The 18,259-nt window shown below is 42.2% G+C and overlaps 1 protein-coding gene across 17 annotated transcripts in view; it reads right to left on the bottom strand.

The window, feature by feature from the left end:
• Positions 1-18,259, bottom strand: part of LOC112220209 (formin-binding protein 1) — a 104,487-nt gene that overhangs the window by 64,443 nt on the left and 21,785 nt on the right. For 16 of the 17 annotated variants that reach the window (XM_024381919.2, XM_024381920.2, XM_042302497.1 and 13 more), the window contains exon 2: positions 3,728-3,843. In XM_024381919.2, the coding sequence (XP_024237687.2) occupies positions 3,728-3,843 (116 nt within the window). Of the gene's footprint in view, positions 1-3,727; positions 3,844-6,637; positions 6,834-18,259 lie in introns of those variants that run through there. The other variant, XM_024381914.2, reaches the window with a different exon arrangement.

Genomic DNA, 18,259 nt, shown 5'->3' with positions numbered 1-18,259 from the left:
AGGAAAAAGAGACAGCAACAGGGGAAAAGAGAGGCAGGAAAGAGAGGGAGGAGAGGAAAAAGAGACAACAGGGGAAAAGAGAGGCAGGAAAGAGAGGGAGGAGAGGAAAAAGAGACAACAGGGGAAAAGAGATGCAGGAAAGAGAGGGAGGAGAGGAAAAAGAGACAACAGGGGAAAAGAGAGGCAGGAAAGAGAGGGAGGAGAGGAAAAAGAGACAACAGGGGAAAAGAGAGGCAGGAAAGAGAGGGAGGAGAGGAAAAAGAGACAACAGGGGAAAAGAGAGGCAGGAAAGAGAGGGAGGAGGAAAAAGAGACAACAGGGGAAAAGAGAGGCAGGAAAGAGAGGGAGGAGAGGAAAAAGAGACAACAGGGGAAAGGAGAGGCAGGAAAGAGAGGGAGGAGAGGAAAAAGAGACAACAACAGGGGTGAAGAGAGGCAGGAAAGAGAGGGAGGAGAGGAAAAAGAGACAACAGTGGAAAGGAGAGGCAGGAAAGAGAGGGAGGAGGAAAAAAGAGAAAAACAGGAGTAGAGAACCAAACTTCCTCCAGCATAAAGGAGTGACGAATGGATGATCAAAGGGCCCATTTCAGTGTGTTTATTAGATTGAATGTTTATTAGATCTACTGTAGCAGGGCTGTGTTCTATGGGTCTGAGCGTGCCCAGTAGATTCAACCTGCTTTAACGAGCTAACTTTATCAGGGGGAGAATAATTAGTCCGGATGTAGAAACAAACAACACACACAAAGATGCACATTGTGTCCAACCCCAAAAAAGCTTTATAAACAGGCCTATCCATTCTGTAACTTGCAAATCCTATCTTCCTGTGATAGCAGAAGGCCGTCCACGTGGAAAACAAATGTGTTTCAGATGGAGAGATATGAGTCCTACAGTTCTACTGTTTAAGCAGAGTGAATTAAAACATCTGACTGCCACATCTGCAGAGTCGTCAGGTTCAATAAAACACATCACAACATGGAAAGACTATCCCTGGGTCACAGATACCAAAGTGAGACACATACGGAAACTATTAGGTCATTACGTGAGTGTGTGTGTGTGTGTGTGTGTGTGTGTGCCATGCAAACAGAGTAAGGATCTGCTAGTCCTATTATCTCCTTAGTGAAGGGAGATTTATCTAGAATGAGAAGGAGGTGGAGTTAGGGGTTTAGGGGTGCAGATGAGGGGTGCTGGGTGGGGGTTGGTCAGTATTCAGTAATTAGATTCTTTAGCCTTCCTCTTGGCCCTCTCTAGGGAACCAGATAAGGGATTTTTTTGGGCAGACCTCTGCTGTTTGTTGTTGGGGTAGAAGAGAGCCTAGGAAGAGGATGCCCTCACACCCTCACCCCTACTCTATTTGAGGAGAGGAGGGCTTGGGGGTATTTAAAAGGGGGCGGAACTAAACAACTGATACTGCACCGTGATTGGATAAAGAGAAATGTGGGTCAGCGCTGGCTGGGGATGATAATACTGATACCTTGTTACTATGGAAACACATGCCTCCCACCCCCCACCCGTCGCCAACCTTATTTCCTCTGTCCTCAAGCAAAAAAACCAGCAAGAAAACACTGTCATGCAAGAGAGAGAGAGAGAGACAGACAGAGACAGAAAGAGACAGAGCGAAAGAGAGAAACTACAGACACAGAGAGATGGAGGGAGACAGCGAGAGAGAGACAGGGATGAATAGAAAGAGTGAGACTTCCGCTACAGGCATCATCATTCTGTTTATCTAGCCATCCACCTGGGTAAAGCTAACATCCCTCTGTCTGTCAGGCTGAGCTCTCTGATAGGACCTCACTTAAACAAACTCAGTAGTGATGTGTTCACTGCAGGCTGAATAAGGTGTACACTGTCAAACTGTCAGTGAATTTGTCTGTGTGGAAACATGATAAAGCTTGTTTTTTATGGCAGTGAAATACAGTATCTTAAACAATACTGCTTTGCTTTATCTTGGCCAGGTCGCAGTTGTAAATGAGAACTTGTTCTCAACTAGCTTACCTGGTTAAATAAAGGTGAAATTAAAAATAAATTAAAAATAATAAAACACAAGATATATGTTATAATTACAGTGCATTTGGAAAATATTTAGACCCCTGGACTTTTTCCACATTTTATTACTTTACAGCCTTATTCTAAAAAAAAATCCTCATCAATCTACACAAAATAACCCATAATGACAAAGTTTTTGTACATTTTTGCAAATTTACAAAAAAAATAACAACAGAAATAGCTTATTTCCATAACTATTCAGACCCTTTGCTACAAGACTTGAAATTGAGCTCAGGTGCATCCTGTTTCCATTGATCATCCTTGAGATGTTTCTGCAACTTGATTGGAGTCCACCTGTGATAAATTCTATTGATTAGACATGATTTGGAAAGGTACACACTTGTCTTTATAAGATCCTACAGTTGACAGTGCATGTCAGAGCAAAAACCAAGCCATGAGGTCGAGGGAATTGTTCGTAGAGGTCCGAGACAGGATTGTGTCGAAGCACAGATCTGGGGAAGGGTACCAAATAATTTCTGCAGCTTTAAAGGTCCCCAAGAACACAGTGGCCTCCATCATTCTTAAATAGAAGAAGTTTGGAACCACCAATACTCTTCCTAGAGCTGGCCGCCTGGCCAAACCGAGAAATAGGTGGTGAATAGCCTTGGTCAGGGAGGTGACCAAGAACCCGACAGTTACTCTGACAGAGCTCCAGAGTTCCTCTGTGGAGATGGGAGATCCTTCTAGAAGGACATCCATCTCTGCAGCACTCCCCCAATCAGGCCTTTATGGTAGAATTGCCAGACGGAAGCCACTCCTCAATAAAAGGCACATGACAGCCCCCATCTTAAGACTCTCAGACCATGAGAAACAAGATTCTCTGGTCTGATGAAATCAGAGAAGCCTGAAAGCCAAGTGTGACGTCTAGAGGAAACCTGGCACCATCCCTATGGTGAAGCATGGTGGTGGCAGCATCATGCTGTGGGGATGTTTTTCAGCAGCAGGGACTGGGAGACTAGTCAGGATCAAAGGGAAATGGAGCAAAGTAGAGAGATCCTTAATGAAAACCTGCTCCAGAGCGCTCAGGACCTCAGACTGGGGCAAAGGTTCTCCTTCCAACAGGACAACAACCCTAAGCACACAGCAAAGACAACAAAGGAGTGCCTTCGGGACAAATCTCTGAATGTCCTTGAGTGGCCCAGCCAGAGCCCAGACTTGAACCCGATCACAAATCTCTGGAGAGACCTGAAAATAGCTGTGCAGCGACGCTCCACATCTAACCTGACAGAACTTAAGAGGATCTGCAGAGAAAAATGAGAGACTCCCAAAATACTGGTGCGCCTAGCTTGTAGCATCATACCCAAGAAGACTTGAGGCTGTAATTGCTGCCAAAGGTTTCTTCAACAAAGTATTGAGTAAAGGGTCTGTAAATGTGATACATATATTTTTTGATACATTTGCAAAAATGGTGCTTTGTCATTATGGGGTATTGTGTGTAGATTGATGAGGGGGAAAAACGATTTTGTCCATTTTATAAAAAGGCTGTAATGTAACAAAATGTGGAAAAAGTCAAGGGGTCTGAATACTTTCCGAATGCACTGTATGTTATACTCTGTATGCTGAAGAAGGCTGAGGCCGAAATGATTGAATTATTGAAGAATACTATCCATTTCATTCACTGGTGAAATATCTAGACAGAGAACTAGACTTACAGTATCATAACAGGGCAAAACAGAAACACTCACCTAATCTGCTTTGCATAGCTGATTTCAATATCCGATCTCTCTTTGACGAATTTACTGTACCTCTCCACGAACTCGATGCCTGACTGTGTATGCTTCTCTAGGTTATCAAACTGATCCTGCAAACAGAAGAGAGAAAGAAAAACAGGCATGAATATAACGTCCCAATACTTAGGAAGAGCGTTCTGCGATTTTGTTGTGGCGGATTCTCAGTGCCACAAACGCAATCCTTTCTAGCTGCGAGGACCAAAAGTTTCCTACATGACCTTTTACATGTGTTGACAACATGTTAGCCTCACTTTTTGCCAGTAGTACTGAAATGCCAACGAGTTTAACGTTTCTAGATATACATTATAATGGCTGTAGAATGCCTGCTCACATTACTCACAATGCCATGCTAATATTTTCCCTTCACTAAGGCCAAGGGTTTCACAGTCAACATTTAGCTATACTCTCTCACTTTGCTGCGGACACTTAAAGCTCTAACATGTAACTTTTTAGACGACCCGACAAAATTCACATAGAGATGTGAAATATGAGATCTGTCATTCTCTTTGACAGCAAGTCTAAGATGCGGTAGATCTGTTCTATATGCACTATTCCTATGCTTCCCATTTTTAATGTTTGTTTTTGCGTCTTTTACTTTCGATTTTGTACACCAGATTCAAACAGCTGAAGATATAATATTTTGGTTTATGGAAAAGGTATTTCACAGCAGTTTAGGTGGTACCATAAATTCTCTACACTACTTGATTGTTTTGCCACAAACTGAAATTAGGCAAACTATTCAAATTTTAGCAACAAGGAAATGGCAGAGCGCTTTTCTGCATAGTGCATCTAACTTATTATCCAAGTCTGTTTGGCACACCTGCCTTCTAATAAGCTAATAGTGTCGAATAAAAAGAGTTCAGGTAATTGAATTTAACAGTGGAACAAGCTGGCCTTTCTACCTTAGTGCCTAGTCCTTCTTGGAGCTAGCTGTACCAATTTCAAAAGAGACTTACCAGCCAAAGCCACCAATCAGATAAAATGCTTGACTTATTGATAGGTGTAATTCATGTTTTTGACGTCATTGTGATGTTTGGAGGTTCCATAAACAGCTAATAGTGTGGCTATGACCCACATTGTCCTCTATGGGATAATAGATGCCTGTAGTATTACTGTACTTTGGTTACAAGCAGAAACACTAATCATGTAGTGTTGAGGTTACAAGAAGAAACATTGTAGCTATGCAGTATTGAGGTTAAGAGAAGAAACACTGTAGCTATGCAGTATTGAGGTTACAAGAAGAAACATTGTAGCTATGCAGTATTGAGGTTAAGAGAAGAAACACTGTAGCTATGCAGTGTTGAGGTTACAAGAAGAAACATTGTAGCTATGCAGTATTGAGGTTACAAGAAGAAACATTGTAGCTATGCAGTATTGAGGTTACAAGAAGAAACATTGTAGCGATGCAGTATTGAGGTTACAAGAAGAAACATTGTAGCGATGCAGTATTGAGGTTACAAGAAGAAACATTGTAGCGATGCAGTATTGAGGTTACAAGAAGAAACATTGTAGCGATGCAATATTGAGGTTAAGAGAAGAAACACTGTAGCTATGCAGTATTGAGGTTACAAGAAGAAACATTGTAGCGATGCAGTATTGAGGTTACAATAAGAAACATTGTAGCGATGCAGTATTGAGGTTACAATAAGAAACACTGTAGCTATGCAGTATAGAGGTTACAAGAAGAAACATTGTAGCTATGCAGTATTGAGGTTACAAGAAGAAACATTGTAGCTATGCAGTATTGAGGTTACAAGAAGAAACATTGTAGCTATGCAGTATTGAGGTTACAAGAAGAAACATTGTAGCTATGCAGTATTGAGGTTACAAGAAGAAACATTGTAGCGATGCAGTATAGAGGTTACAAGAAGAAACATTGTAGCTATGCAGTATTGAGGTTAAGAGAAGAAACACTGTAGCTACGCAGTATTGAGGTTACAATAAGAAACATTGTAGCTATGCAGTATTGAGGTTACAAGAAGAAACATTGTAGCGATGCAGTATTGAGGTTACAATAAGAAACATTGTAGCTATGCAGTATAGAGGTTACAATAAGAAACATTGTAGCTATGCAGTATTGAGGTTAAGAGAAGAAACATTGTAGCTATGCAGTATTGAGGTTACAATAAGAAACACTGTAGCTATGCAGTATTGAGGTTACAAGAAGAAACATTGTAGCTATGCAGTATTGAGGTTACAAGAAGAAACACTGTAGCTATGCAGTATTGAGGTTATAATTAGAAACATTGTAACCCTGTAGTATTGCTGTAAGCTATTTTGGCTACAAGCAGAAACGCCTCCACCGATGAACTGGCCCTGACTCAGAGGGACTTTTCACCATTTACAGAAACCCATTCAGTCTCCTTCACTCAAGTAAAGACTTCAACTGTAGGCTAGTTTAAGAGTACCCTAACCCACAATGGCCTTGTACATTATTTATAGCTTAATACAGTTATTCCGCCTAAACACTGTCCCTCATCAGTACTGTACAGTCTAACAGGAACGAAAAGGTGCATAATTGTCAAAATCATAATTTCTATGCATTGTCTCTCCTCTGTCATATAACCTAAGCATGTGTAGAATACGGACAAACTGAAGGATGCTGCATAATGTTGCCTTATCTATCACCTTGTTAAAACGCCTAAATGTCTAGAGAATAGAAATAGGCTACACTACAAACAGGCTAGTCCATATACAACAGTTACACTGTACAACAGCCTACAAAAAACATCCCTACTGATGTGGATCACACACTCGAGTAGCCTACCCCTCAGAACATTTTGCAATGATGCGTCTCCGTCCATTGACAGTACTAGCAAAGGAACACAGACGATACAGCTTGGTTAGGGTTAGTTTTACATTCACCTTGGTATAGCTCCAACAGTTCCCCATCCTCTCCTCCATCATCTGTAGTCCACCTCAACCCAAACCCAATGTCTGTCCTCCTCAACCCAACCAAAGCTGCCTGCAGCACTTCATGCAGTATATTCCCCAACTGTCACTGAGCTACTGTCCCAGACCAGTCCTATGAGCGCGACAGGGTTCTGAGTGGGGGTGTCTTTGTGCTGCTTTAATCCCTTTTTTACACTGCCTGACTGCTACAGCTAGCTGCCTCAGACACAGGAAGTGGATGTGGTTTGAACAGCTTAACATAAGTGCTTGATGCTCAACATTTCGGTCTTTTGGGGGGGGACTGTGGATCAGAGTCTGTACCATTGCTGCAATGAACATAATGCTACAGCCAACATGAAGGCAAACACATTTTTAATACATGATGATTGTTAATGTAGGGATGAATGGAAGCATCAAACCAGGAATGTAGCTTGGTACTGTAATAAAACATGGATGTTTGCCATCGAGGCCAAACAAGGACAACATTCAGCTGGAGGGTCTTTTCACACCAACGTCCCTCAGTTGCAACAACCACTCATTCATGAACCCACTCACCAACCCACTCATGTGAAGAGATGTGAGATGCAAAACAATTGGCTAGTCGTTTGATTTAAAAAAGAAAACCTAGTAGCTTCCTCTCGATCATATTTTTTCTTTGTCACTCCCCCCTCTCTCTCTCTACAGCATGCGCTCCTCTTCCCTCTTTCTCCTCATCCCTTCTTCCCTGAGGAAGGGCTCAACGCTCGTTGTCAGCCTCTGTGTCAATTAGATTCAGCAGATCTCCCCACAGTGATTGGTTCATTAGAACACTGTAAAGCAGCGACTCAACAGGATCTCACCATAGAAACACATAATGCTGTTCCTCCAAATACATAAGTGCTATAATAGAGTAATCCTCCACAACCTCACTGCACCCAAACACACCTTTCACTCACACGCACAACACACACCCTTCACTCACAACACACACCCTTCACTCACAACACACACCCTTCACTCACAACACACACCCTTCACTCACAACACACACCCTTCACTCACAACACACACCCTTCACTCACACACACCCTTCACTCACACACACAACACACACCCTTCACTCACACACACCCCCTTCAGTAACACGCACAACACACACCCTTCACTCACACGCACAACACACCCTTCACTCACACAACACACCCTTCACTCACACGCAACACACCCTTTACTCACACGCAACACACCCTTCACTCACACGCAACACACCCTTCACTCACACGCACAACACACCCTTCACTCACACGCAACACACCCTTTACTCACACGCAACACACCCTTCCCTAACACGCAACACACCTTTCACTCACACATACACACAACACACACCCTTCATTCACACAAACACACCCTTCACTCACACGCAACACACACAACACACCCTTCCCTAACACGCAACACACCTTTCACTCACACATACACACAACACACACCCTTCATTCACACAAACACACCCTTCATTCACACAAACACACCCTTCACTCACACAAACACACCCTTCACACACACACACCCTTACACACACACACACACCCTTACACACACACACACACACACACATACAAACCTTTCACTCACACACACCCTTACACACACCACACCATTCACTCACACAACACACACCCTTCACTCACTCACACCCACACTCACTCACACACACACACACACACACACACACGTGGATGACAACATTAAAAATAAGTGTTTAAATGAATGTTTTCAAGTGATATCCTCTGGAATCCAACACAGATCTTGTTGATGCATCAATGATTAGGATTTTGCAAAAAAAATAAAGTCACATTACATTACTCAGTTGAGGCAGCATGGTATCCTATAGTTGCAGAGGGGAAAGGTACACCCCTGTCCAACGTTAAAATCCAACGAAGGACCAACCCTCCCCTTCCCAGAGTAATAGCTAAGGCAGCCTCTCTGTGGTTAGGTTAGAAAGGGTATCATTCCCCAGACAATTCTGAAGTTTAAGAGCAATATGTTATTCCTTGTCCTCATTTCCACCACATGGACCAAAATCTGGTCTGTCTGAGAGAAGCACTCCTCTGTCTGAAAGCAACGAGGGTCCCGGAGCAAGAGATGCAGTACTGACTGAGACAGACATTCACAATCCTACACACTCTACATCTGATTCCAGCCGTAGCCTGGGAGCAAACAAGCTAAATGTTCTGTCAGGCATGAGGTGATCTCAGTGAGACCTGAGACGGGGAATGATTCATTGAGTAGAGGAAAAAAGGGGGTAGGAAAAGAGGGGGAGTGGAGAGAAGAGGAGGAATTAAGAGGGAGGGCACTGGAGTGGAGAGAAAGAGGGACCACTTTGACTAAGGATAATGCAGTGATGACCAACATCACCTCATTCATTACCTGGACAACACACGGCAGCAGGACTGTGGGGACACTTCTGCGAAAGATGTGTCACAATTACAATATGACAAATGGGGGGGAGAGAGAGAGAGAGACAGAGAGAGAGAGACAGAGAGAGAGACAGAGAGAGAGACAGAGAGAGACAGAGAGAGAGAGAGAGAGAGAGAGAGAGAGAGAGAGACAGAGAGAGAGAGACTGGCTTTCCAGTAAAAAAGGACAAACCCTTGGCCAGACGATTCCCACAGGCAGAAAAGGGCTAATAAATGTTGAATAACAGGCACATTGGAACAAAATATCAAGGAAAACTACAGAGAGGGAATCTGTGTCAAAGGCTCACGCCAATATCACACAGAGCCATCATCACCACATTCTATTACCTTTATCACATCAAAACAACAATCCAGCAGAAAAAAGGGAGGGGCAGACAGTCAAAGCTCACCAGCATCTTGGGGTTCCTCTTCGTGAAACACTTCATCATTGTTTCAATCAATTTCTGAAGTCTATACAAAATCTGCCTTCATATTGAAAACATGACTATGGGACATAGCACAGAAAGAGAAGGAGAGAGAGGCGCTACAATACCATATCACTCCTGGTATAATCCAGGCTGCTCTGCCTTTTATATCAGACACAGTGTGTACAGCAGCCAGCTTCTATATAATACATTAGCCACCACTAGAATGCTGCTGCCGCTGTGTATGAGAATGGACTATCTGGCTGCATCCCAAACCACTCTTCTTCTTCTTACCACCTCCTTCCCATCCTCCTATTCTCTCCTCCTCCTACTCCTCCTCCTCCTCCCAACACTTTTCACTTTCCTAACATGGAATGAAAGGTAAAAGATTACTTTTGTTGCTACTGTAAACTAATGCAATGATTATGCATAAAGCCCCCTAGGTAATAACCTGGTTTGTGCACTTCTTATTTAAGCCACAGGGGGTAGTAGAGCCCCCGGAAGGTGATCGGTCAACAACACTCAGAGAGGGTCTGCAAATCATTGAAGTACTCACTCCCCCCTCTCAATCTCTATTGGGCCCCCCCTCTCTATTTCCCTCCCTCTCTCTTGCACACTAACAAACACATTCCATTGACACATCAGTTTTCCAGAGGGACTGCTGTGGTTGCTTCTTTTTAATCTCTGTCAGAACAGAACACCAAAGAGCTACAATTCAACAGCCAGAAACAAGACTGGCATAATAATTGTCCTGTAAGCCTTGTTACATGATGATTCACTATGACAGGTCTTAGAAGAAGGAAGACAAAAACTTCTGATGAAATGTTTGACATGGTGCCCTCTCTTTGAGGGGTTGTGAAAGAGGATAAAAGGAAAGATAATGAAATCATCCATTCAGAGCCTTCCAAAATACTAGATGGGGAGGTAATGTTCACAGATCTAGAGAAACCTCCTATATAAGCTTTTTATATTCAGATTCAGATTCATTTGTTGGCACATAACCACAAGTTGGTGGTTTGCTGTTGTACTTTCATACTAATGGAAGACTGCTGATGCTAGCCAGGATTAGGCTGACTCAAAGACGCCTCCAATCATGACAGGCTAGGACTGGTCTGTGTCAAACCCTACAGTAAGTTACACTCCATTTGTTGTAGGCTGTATAGCCACTACAACTACCTCCAACACATCTTTACAGGTCAGTGCTCTCAATAAAAACCCATGTCAGAGTCACAAGAGGAAATCAATAGGCCATTAGGAAGAGCCAGAGAGGTGAGGGGTCAGTGTTCCTAGCAGGTCATCTGAAATATGGGAATGATATCTAATATACGGCTGACGCCAATTAGTAGACTGGTCGATTGTTTGGTCGATAGGCTGTTGGTCTACCGAGATTGTTTTAGTAACATCTCAGTGAGCTAATCCATTGCGGAGGCTAAAAGCCAATTTATGCTTGATCCAAAAATGTGGTGGGAGGCTCCATGTGAGACAATTGCGCAGCCTCCAGAGGCATGCAAAGGTCAAATCCAGCTCCGTACTACATCGCCATGCGCCTCCCAAATTTTGTATGCAGAGGGTTCGGTACAGCTCTGCATTGACATGATTGGTTGATGGTAGGTGGGGGCAGTACATCCTGTAGAAAACACAAACTCACTTTCTTGACAACAGCTCTGCACTGCCCCGCAAAGAAGTATAAATGCCCTGACTTCTGCTGAGGCCGTATCACCGTAAATGTCTAACGTATCACCGTTAGTGTCTATCAATTCCCCATTACATATATCACCAGTAGTACATCACTTCTAATCTACAATAAGATCATTTCTAATCTACAATGTTTGTTACTTTGGTTATGGTAATTTACATAATATCATTCAATATCATTATTCCAGTCTTCCCGTTATCATCGTCGGAGTGGACACATTGTTTGCCGAGTACACAACCTATGCTAAACAAGTTTTGGTTTATTTCATTCCAAGTTTTGTCAATTTACTCATTGTCTTTTGTTTGGAGCGCTCCTCTCAATGTTGACCTAGGACAGTCACGCATATAAGTAGGCCTTATAGCTTATAGGCTACCTGGCATGCGCACAAATGTAGGCATATAAAATGTGCCCATTTGGGGATCTGATAGTATTTAGGAAGTGCATAAAACCAACACCTCCTTTGGCCGCCTTTCCTTCCAGTTCTCTGCTGCCAGTGACTGGAACGAATTGCAAAGATCGCTGAAGCTGGAGACTTACATTTCCCTCACTAACTTTAAACATCAGCTATCTGAGCAGCTAACCGATTGCTGCAGCTGTACATAGTCCATCTGTAAATAGCCCACCAAATTTACCTACCTCATCCCCATATTGTTTTTATTTACTTTGCTGCTCTTTTGCACACCAGTATCAGTATCTGTACAGCACTTTGAGATATCAGCTGATGTACGAAGGGCTATATAAATAAATTTGATATCACTACTTACACACCATGATCTGATCATCATCATCTGCTCATCTATCACTCCAGTGTTAATCTGCTAAATTGTAATTACTTTGCTACTATGTCCTACTCATTGCCTTACCTCCTTATGCCATTTGCACACACTGTATATAGACTTTCTTTTTCTCTATTGTGTTATTGACTGTGCACTTGTTTATCTTTTTATGGCTGCAGGGGCAGTATTGAGTAGCTTGGATGAAAAGGTGCCCATTGTAAAACGGCCAGCTCCTCAGTCTCAGTTGCTAATGTATGCATATTATTATTAGTATTGGATAGAAAACACTAAAGTTTCCAAAACTGTCAAAATATTGTCTGTGAGTATAACAGAACTGATATTGCAGGCGAAACCCTGAGGAAAATCAAAACAGGAAGTGGCTTCTATTTTGAAAACTCCATGTTCCATAGCCTCCCTTTGCTGGATTTAAAGGGATATGAACCCGATTCCTTTTCCTATCGCTTCCTCAAGGTGTCAGTGTTCAGACAGTTTCAGGCTTTTATTTTGAAAAATGAGCCAGAACGATAACATCGCGTCAAGTGGTCACATGAGTTTTGCTCGCGCAACAGAGTTTGGATCGGTATTGCTTTTCCCTCTCCTACTGTGAAAGACATTTGCGGTTGATATATTATCGATTATATATTTTAAAAACAACCTGAGGATTGATGATAAAAAATGTTTGACATGTTTCTGCGGACATGGAATTTGTCTGTGTTGTCGTGACCGCTCTTTCCTGTGGATTTCTGAACATAACGCGACAAACAAACGGACGTATTTTGGATGTAAAAATAATCTTTATGTAACAAAAGGAACATTTGTTGTGTAACTGGGAGTGAAAACATCGGAAGATCATCAAAGGTAAACGATTAATTAAATTGCTTTTCTGATTTTCGTGACCAAGCTTCCTGATGCTAAGTGTACTTAATGTTTTGTCGTCCGATCGATAAACTTACACAAACGCTTGGATTGCTTTCGCTGTAAAGCACAATTTCAAAATCTGACACGACAGGTGGAGAACTACCTATCCCGGATCCGGGAGAATTGTCATCAACTACACTAATTAGCATAGCACAACGGTCAAACATTATTACTAGAAAATATTTATATTCATGAAATCACAAGTGAAATACAGTGAAACACAGCTTATCCTTTTGTTAATCACCCTGTCATCTCAGATTTTGAAATGATGCTTTACAGCCAAAGCAAGACAAGCATTTGTGTGGGTTTATCGATAGCCTAGCATAGCATTATGTCCAGCTAGCAGCAGGAAGCTTGGTCACGAAAATCAGAAAAGCAATCAAATTAACCGTTTACCTTTGATGATCTTTGGATGTTTTCACTGACGAGACTCCCAGTTAGACAGCAAATGTTCCATTTGCTCCATAAAGACTGACCTGTGGAACTTCTCAAAGTAATGTTGTTTTCCTCACCTCAAACAGCAAGCAAACAAATTATGTTTTTACATCCATTGAGAATTACAAATACAGTGGGGCAAAAAAGTATTTAGTCAGCCACCAATTGTGCAAGTTCTCCCACTTAAAAAGATGAGAGAGGCCTGTAATTTTCATCATAGGTACACTTCAACTATGACAGACAAAATGAGGAAAAGAAATCCAGAAAATCACATTGTAGGATTTTTAATGAATTTATTTGCAAATTATGGTGTTAAATAAGTATTTGGTCACCTACAAACCAGCAAGATTTCTGGCTCTCACAGACCTGTAACTTCTTCTTTAAGAGGCTCCCCTGTCCTCCACTCGTTACCTGTATTAATGGCACCTGTTTGAACTTGTTATAGGTATAAAAGACACCTGTCCACAACCTCAAACAGTCACACTCCAAACTCCACTATGGCCAAGACCAAAGAGCTGTCAAAGGACACCAGAAACAAAATTGTAGACCTGCAATAGGTAAGCAGCTTGGTTTGAAGAAATCAACTGTGGGAGCAATTATTAGGAAATGGAAGACATACAAGACCACTGATAATCTCCCTCGATCTGGGGCTCCACGCAAGATCTCACCCCATGGGGTCAAAGTGATCACAAGATCGGTGAGCAAAAATCCCAGAACCACACGGGGGGACCTAGTGAATGACCTGCAGAGAGCTGGGACCAAAGTAACAAAGCCTACCATCAGTAACACACTACGCTGCCAGGGACTCAAATACTGCAGTGCCAGACGTGTCCCCCAGCTTAAGCCAGTACATGTCCAGGCCCATCTGAAGTTTGCTAGAGAGCATTTGGATGATCCAGAAGAAGATTGGGAGAATGTCATATGGTCAGATGAAACCAAAATATAACTTTTTGGTAAAAACTCAACTCGTCGTGTTTGGAGGACAAAGAATGCTAAGTTACATCCAAAGAACACCATACCTAGAGTGAAGCATGGGGGTGGAAACATTATGCTTTGGGGCTGTTTTTCTGCAAAGGGACCAGGACGACTGATCCGTGTAAAGGAAAGAATGAATGGGGCCATGTATCTTGAGATTTTGAGTGAAAACCTCCTTCCATCAGCAAGGGCATTGAAGATGAAACGTGGCTGGGTCTTTCAGCATGACAATGATCCCAAACACACCGCCCGGGCAACGAAGGAGTGGCTTGGTAAGAAGCATTTCAAGGTCCTGGAGTGGCCTAGCCAGTCTCCAGATCTCAACCCCATAGAAAATCTTTGGAGGGAGTTGAAAGTCCGTGTGGCCCAGCAACAGCCCAAAAACATCACTGCTCTAGAGGAGATCTGCATGGAGGAATGGGCCAAAATACCAGCAACAGTGTGTGAAAACCTTGTGAAGACGTTTGACCTCTGTCATTGTCAACAAAGGGTATATAACAAAGTATTGAGATAAATAAGTATTTGGTCAATAACAAAAGTTTTCCACCATAATTTGCAAATAAATCCTATAATGTGATTTTCTGGATTTTTTCCCCTCATTTTGTCTGTCATAGTTGAAGTGTACCTATGATGAAAATTACAGGCCTCTCTCATCTTTTTAAGTGGGGTTAGGGTTGCACAATTGGTGGCTGACTAAATACTTTTTTTGCCCCATTGTAGTTCCTGAATGTACTTGAAAAATGTTTCCAGCTCTTTCCCTTTCGATAACCACTTAGCGTGAAAGGGAAAAATGTCATGCTCTGATTCAGTGGAAATGTCATAAAATAGGCCTACCTGATTACTTATCAGTGTTTGACTTGGACTGAAATAGGTTCCGATACTTATTTTGTGTGCTGGTACTGTTAATTTTTAGGTGCAGGAGCACCCAATACAGCACCTAATATTCTATAAAAGGAACAGGAGTTCAAGCAGTTGAAAATTAGAGGTGCCGGTACTCAGCTCCGGTGAGCACCTGCCCAAGACCGAGCTCACTGGAACGGGAAACTCTTAGGGCCCAGAATATTTTCTACAATGTTGCAAGTTTGCCAGTACAAGCTTCATGCCAGACCCAAGTTAACAGTTGATACAATGTTTCACGTTTGTTGCAGACAGACCATGTGTAGCCAATGTGATATATAGGATATTTTAAATCTGGATATTTTCTATCTGCAAGCTGCAATGTTTTTATTTGTTGGCTTTATGTAGGCTATTTTTAGATATTTTGCAATGGCAATAGAAGTTACTTTTTAGGTTTGTATCATTTTCATTTAGATTAGGATGGAATTTTGATTAACCACATGACAATGATTTTGAGATACGAAGACATTATTATAAATGAAATAAAAATGTTATGGTAATGTGCATATGAAAACCATAGCTGGCACGCAGATCGGTAGAAAGAGTAAGATAAATTGGCATTCCACATGAGAAAGGTTGCAGACTCCTCGTGTAGGTATCCTCGTGTAGCCTATTACAGGCAACTTCAGGAGAGTAATGGCAGAATCTGTGAAAGCCAGAATCTGTAATAGACTGTTAAGTAGTTGTCCAAATGAGCAAGAGTCATGGACCTACATGTTTCTGTAAATCACAAAAATACATTATTTATTTATCTGTTATTTTACCAGGTAAATTGACTGAGAACACATTCTCATTTGCAGCAACAACCTGGGGAATAGTTACAGGGGAGAGGAGGGGGATGAATGAGCCAATTGTAAACTGGGGATTATTAGGTGACCGTGATTGGTTTGAGGGCCAGATTGGGAATTTAGCCAGGACACTGGGGTTAACACCCCTATTCTTACAATAAGTGCCATGGGATCTTTAATGACCTCAGAGAGTCAGGACACCTGTTTAACATCCCATCCGAAAGACAGCACCCTACACAGGGCAGTGTCCCCAATCACTGCCCGGGGGAATTGGGATATTTTTTTAGACCAGAGGAAAGAGTGCCTCCTACGGGCCCTCCAACACCACTTCCAGCAGCATCTGGTCTCCCATCCAGGAACTGACCAGGACCAACCCTGCTTAGCTTCAGAAGCAAGCCAGCAGTGGTATGCAGGGTGGTATGCTGCTGGTATACACCAATCAGGTGCTAAAGATAAGCCTAAACATAGTCAGCGTATTACTGCATAATCACAAAAATATCATAAATAGGAGTGTTTTTTCAAAGCATCATGGTTTCAAACGTATCTTATACTCATCATCTGGCCTAAACGTTTTCTTCACAAGGGAAATTCTATAAATTGTATGTAGCAAGTTCTTTTAGGAGTCTCTGTGGTATACCACCAGTATTACTATAATGCAGACAGACAGAACACATTAAGAAGAAGTCTCCCACTGTTTCTCCAGAAATACCATTCCACCACAGGAAACGTGGAGAGAGGGACACCAGATGTCCCAACAGAGGGGGGCACAGAGGAGACAGATGTTCTGCTGAGTGTTTAAAGAGGAGGAAAATGACAATAGCTAAAGAGGGCTTAGAAGTAATTGTCTCAGTCAGTGATCCTTTACATAATAGTAGAATAGAAGTGTGGACCAGATGTTATGTGTAGGGAGGGCTAAGAGGTGATTTTAATGACCATGTGACCTGACAAGGTAAAATGCCTTGGCTATATGCCTAACTAGGGCCCAGAGGTTTTCCTTGGCTATATGCCTAACTAGGGCCCAGAGGTTTTCCTGGTCAGTTCACATGGACAGAGACAAACTCTGTGTCCTTGTTACAAGGAAGGAAGAAGTAGTTCCACTGAAAACTATCACATGGCTACAGTAGTATCAAATATTAGGCTGATTAGAGAGATGTGGTTTCTATGACATAATAGATCAGGAGGGAGCATATTGAGGAAGCTCCCCACAGCTTGATGCTGAGTTACTGAACTGGACCTATGTGCACCAAGTCACATGATGTAGCCTAGAAGCTATCCTGTTGGCACTTGTTGGTAAATATCCAACTCATTATCTAGTAAATTAAACATACAGAGCCATGAGGACCACAGGTCAGTATAGCAATATTATCACTGTTTTACTAACAAGGGAAAAGTAATTTTGTAATACAGCATTATTTTTGTCATATCTATCTATTTAACAGAAGTGAGAGGTGAGGGGGTTTTCAATGAGGTCATTCTAAGAATCCCTCTCATTGAGAGTCTCTGATTCACAAAATATCCCTAATTGGTTGGTTGGTTGTGTAGGACAGACTCATTAGTCATTAATTTATCTGCTCTTGAGAAGACCCCCCAGCACACAATGGAGCAAAATATCGGTTTCCTCTGAGCCCTGTGTATGTCAATATGTCAATGCATTTCTTCAGTGTGTCTCATGAGAGTGGGCATCCGACCACAAGGACAAATATTTAGTGGGAGATGCCGACCCGGGTCCCGAGCACAGAGTCTTTGTCCAGCAGACTGGGTGGGAACAATACTCTCTACAGGAGAAGTCAGTAACCCCTGGGCCGAGGGGACAGACACACACACACAAACTGCGTATCACGGACACACGGTACACAAGTATGTGCACACACACACAAACTTGTCCACTAGACCAGTGAGTATCACCACAAACATTTGCCTGAGTGACAAAGGCCTAATATAGATTGCATATTTCTTTATCTCAGAGATTACACTGTAAAATCACACCACTGTTCAGTTAGTCAAAACCTCTAAAATGTTGGTCAATGTTGAGTCAAACCTGTTCGTCACTTCACTTAATTCATAGACTAATCAATGCTGATAAATAGGCTACGGACATCCTGCATAGATTTCTTTATATTTGAATGATTGTCAATTTCATACTATTGCCTCTGTCTCACTCTCCTTTTCTTGTCAATTCATTCTCTTGTAGCCTACTTTCGGAAAGCCTAAGGTAGGCTGAGTTATAAAAAATATAAATATTTG

This window comes from Oncorhynchus tshawytscha, linkage group LG20, assembly GCF_018296145.1.
Source record: "Oncorhynchus tshawytscha isolate Ot180627B linkage group LG20, Otsh_v2.0, whole genome shotgun sequence".
Taxonomy (NCBI): Eukaryota; Metazoa; Chordata; class Actinopteri; order Salmoniformes; family Salmonidae; genus Oncorhynchus; species Oncorhynchus tshawytscha.
The sequence above is the reverse complement of the archived record's forward strand: the minus strand, read 5'-3'. Positions and strand labels throughout refer to the sequence as shown.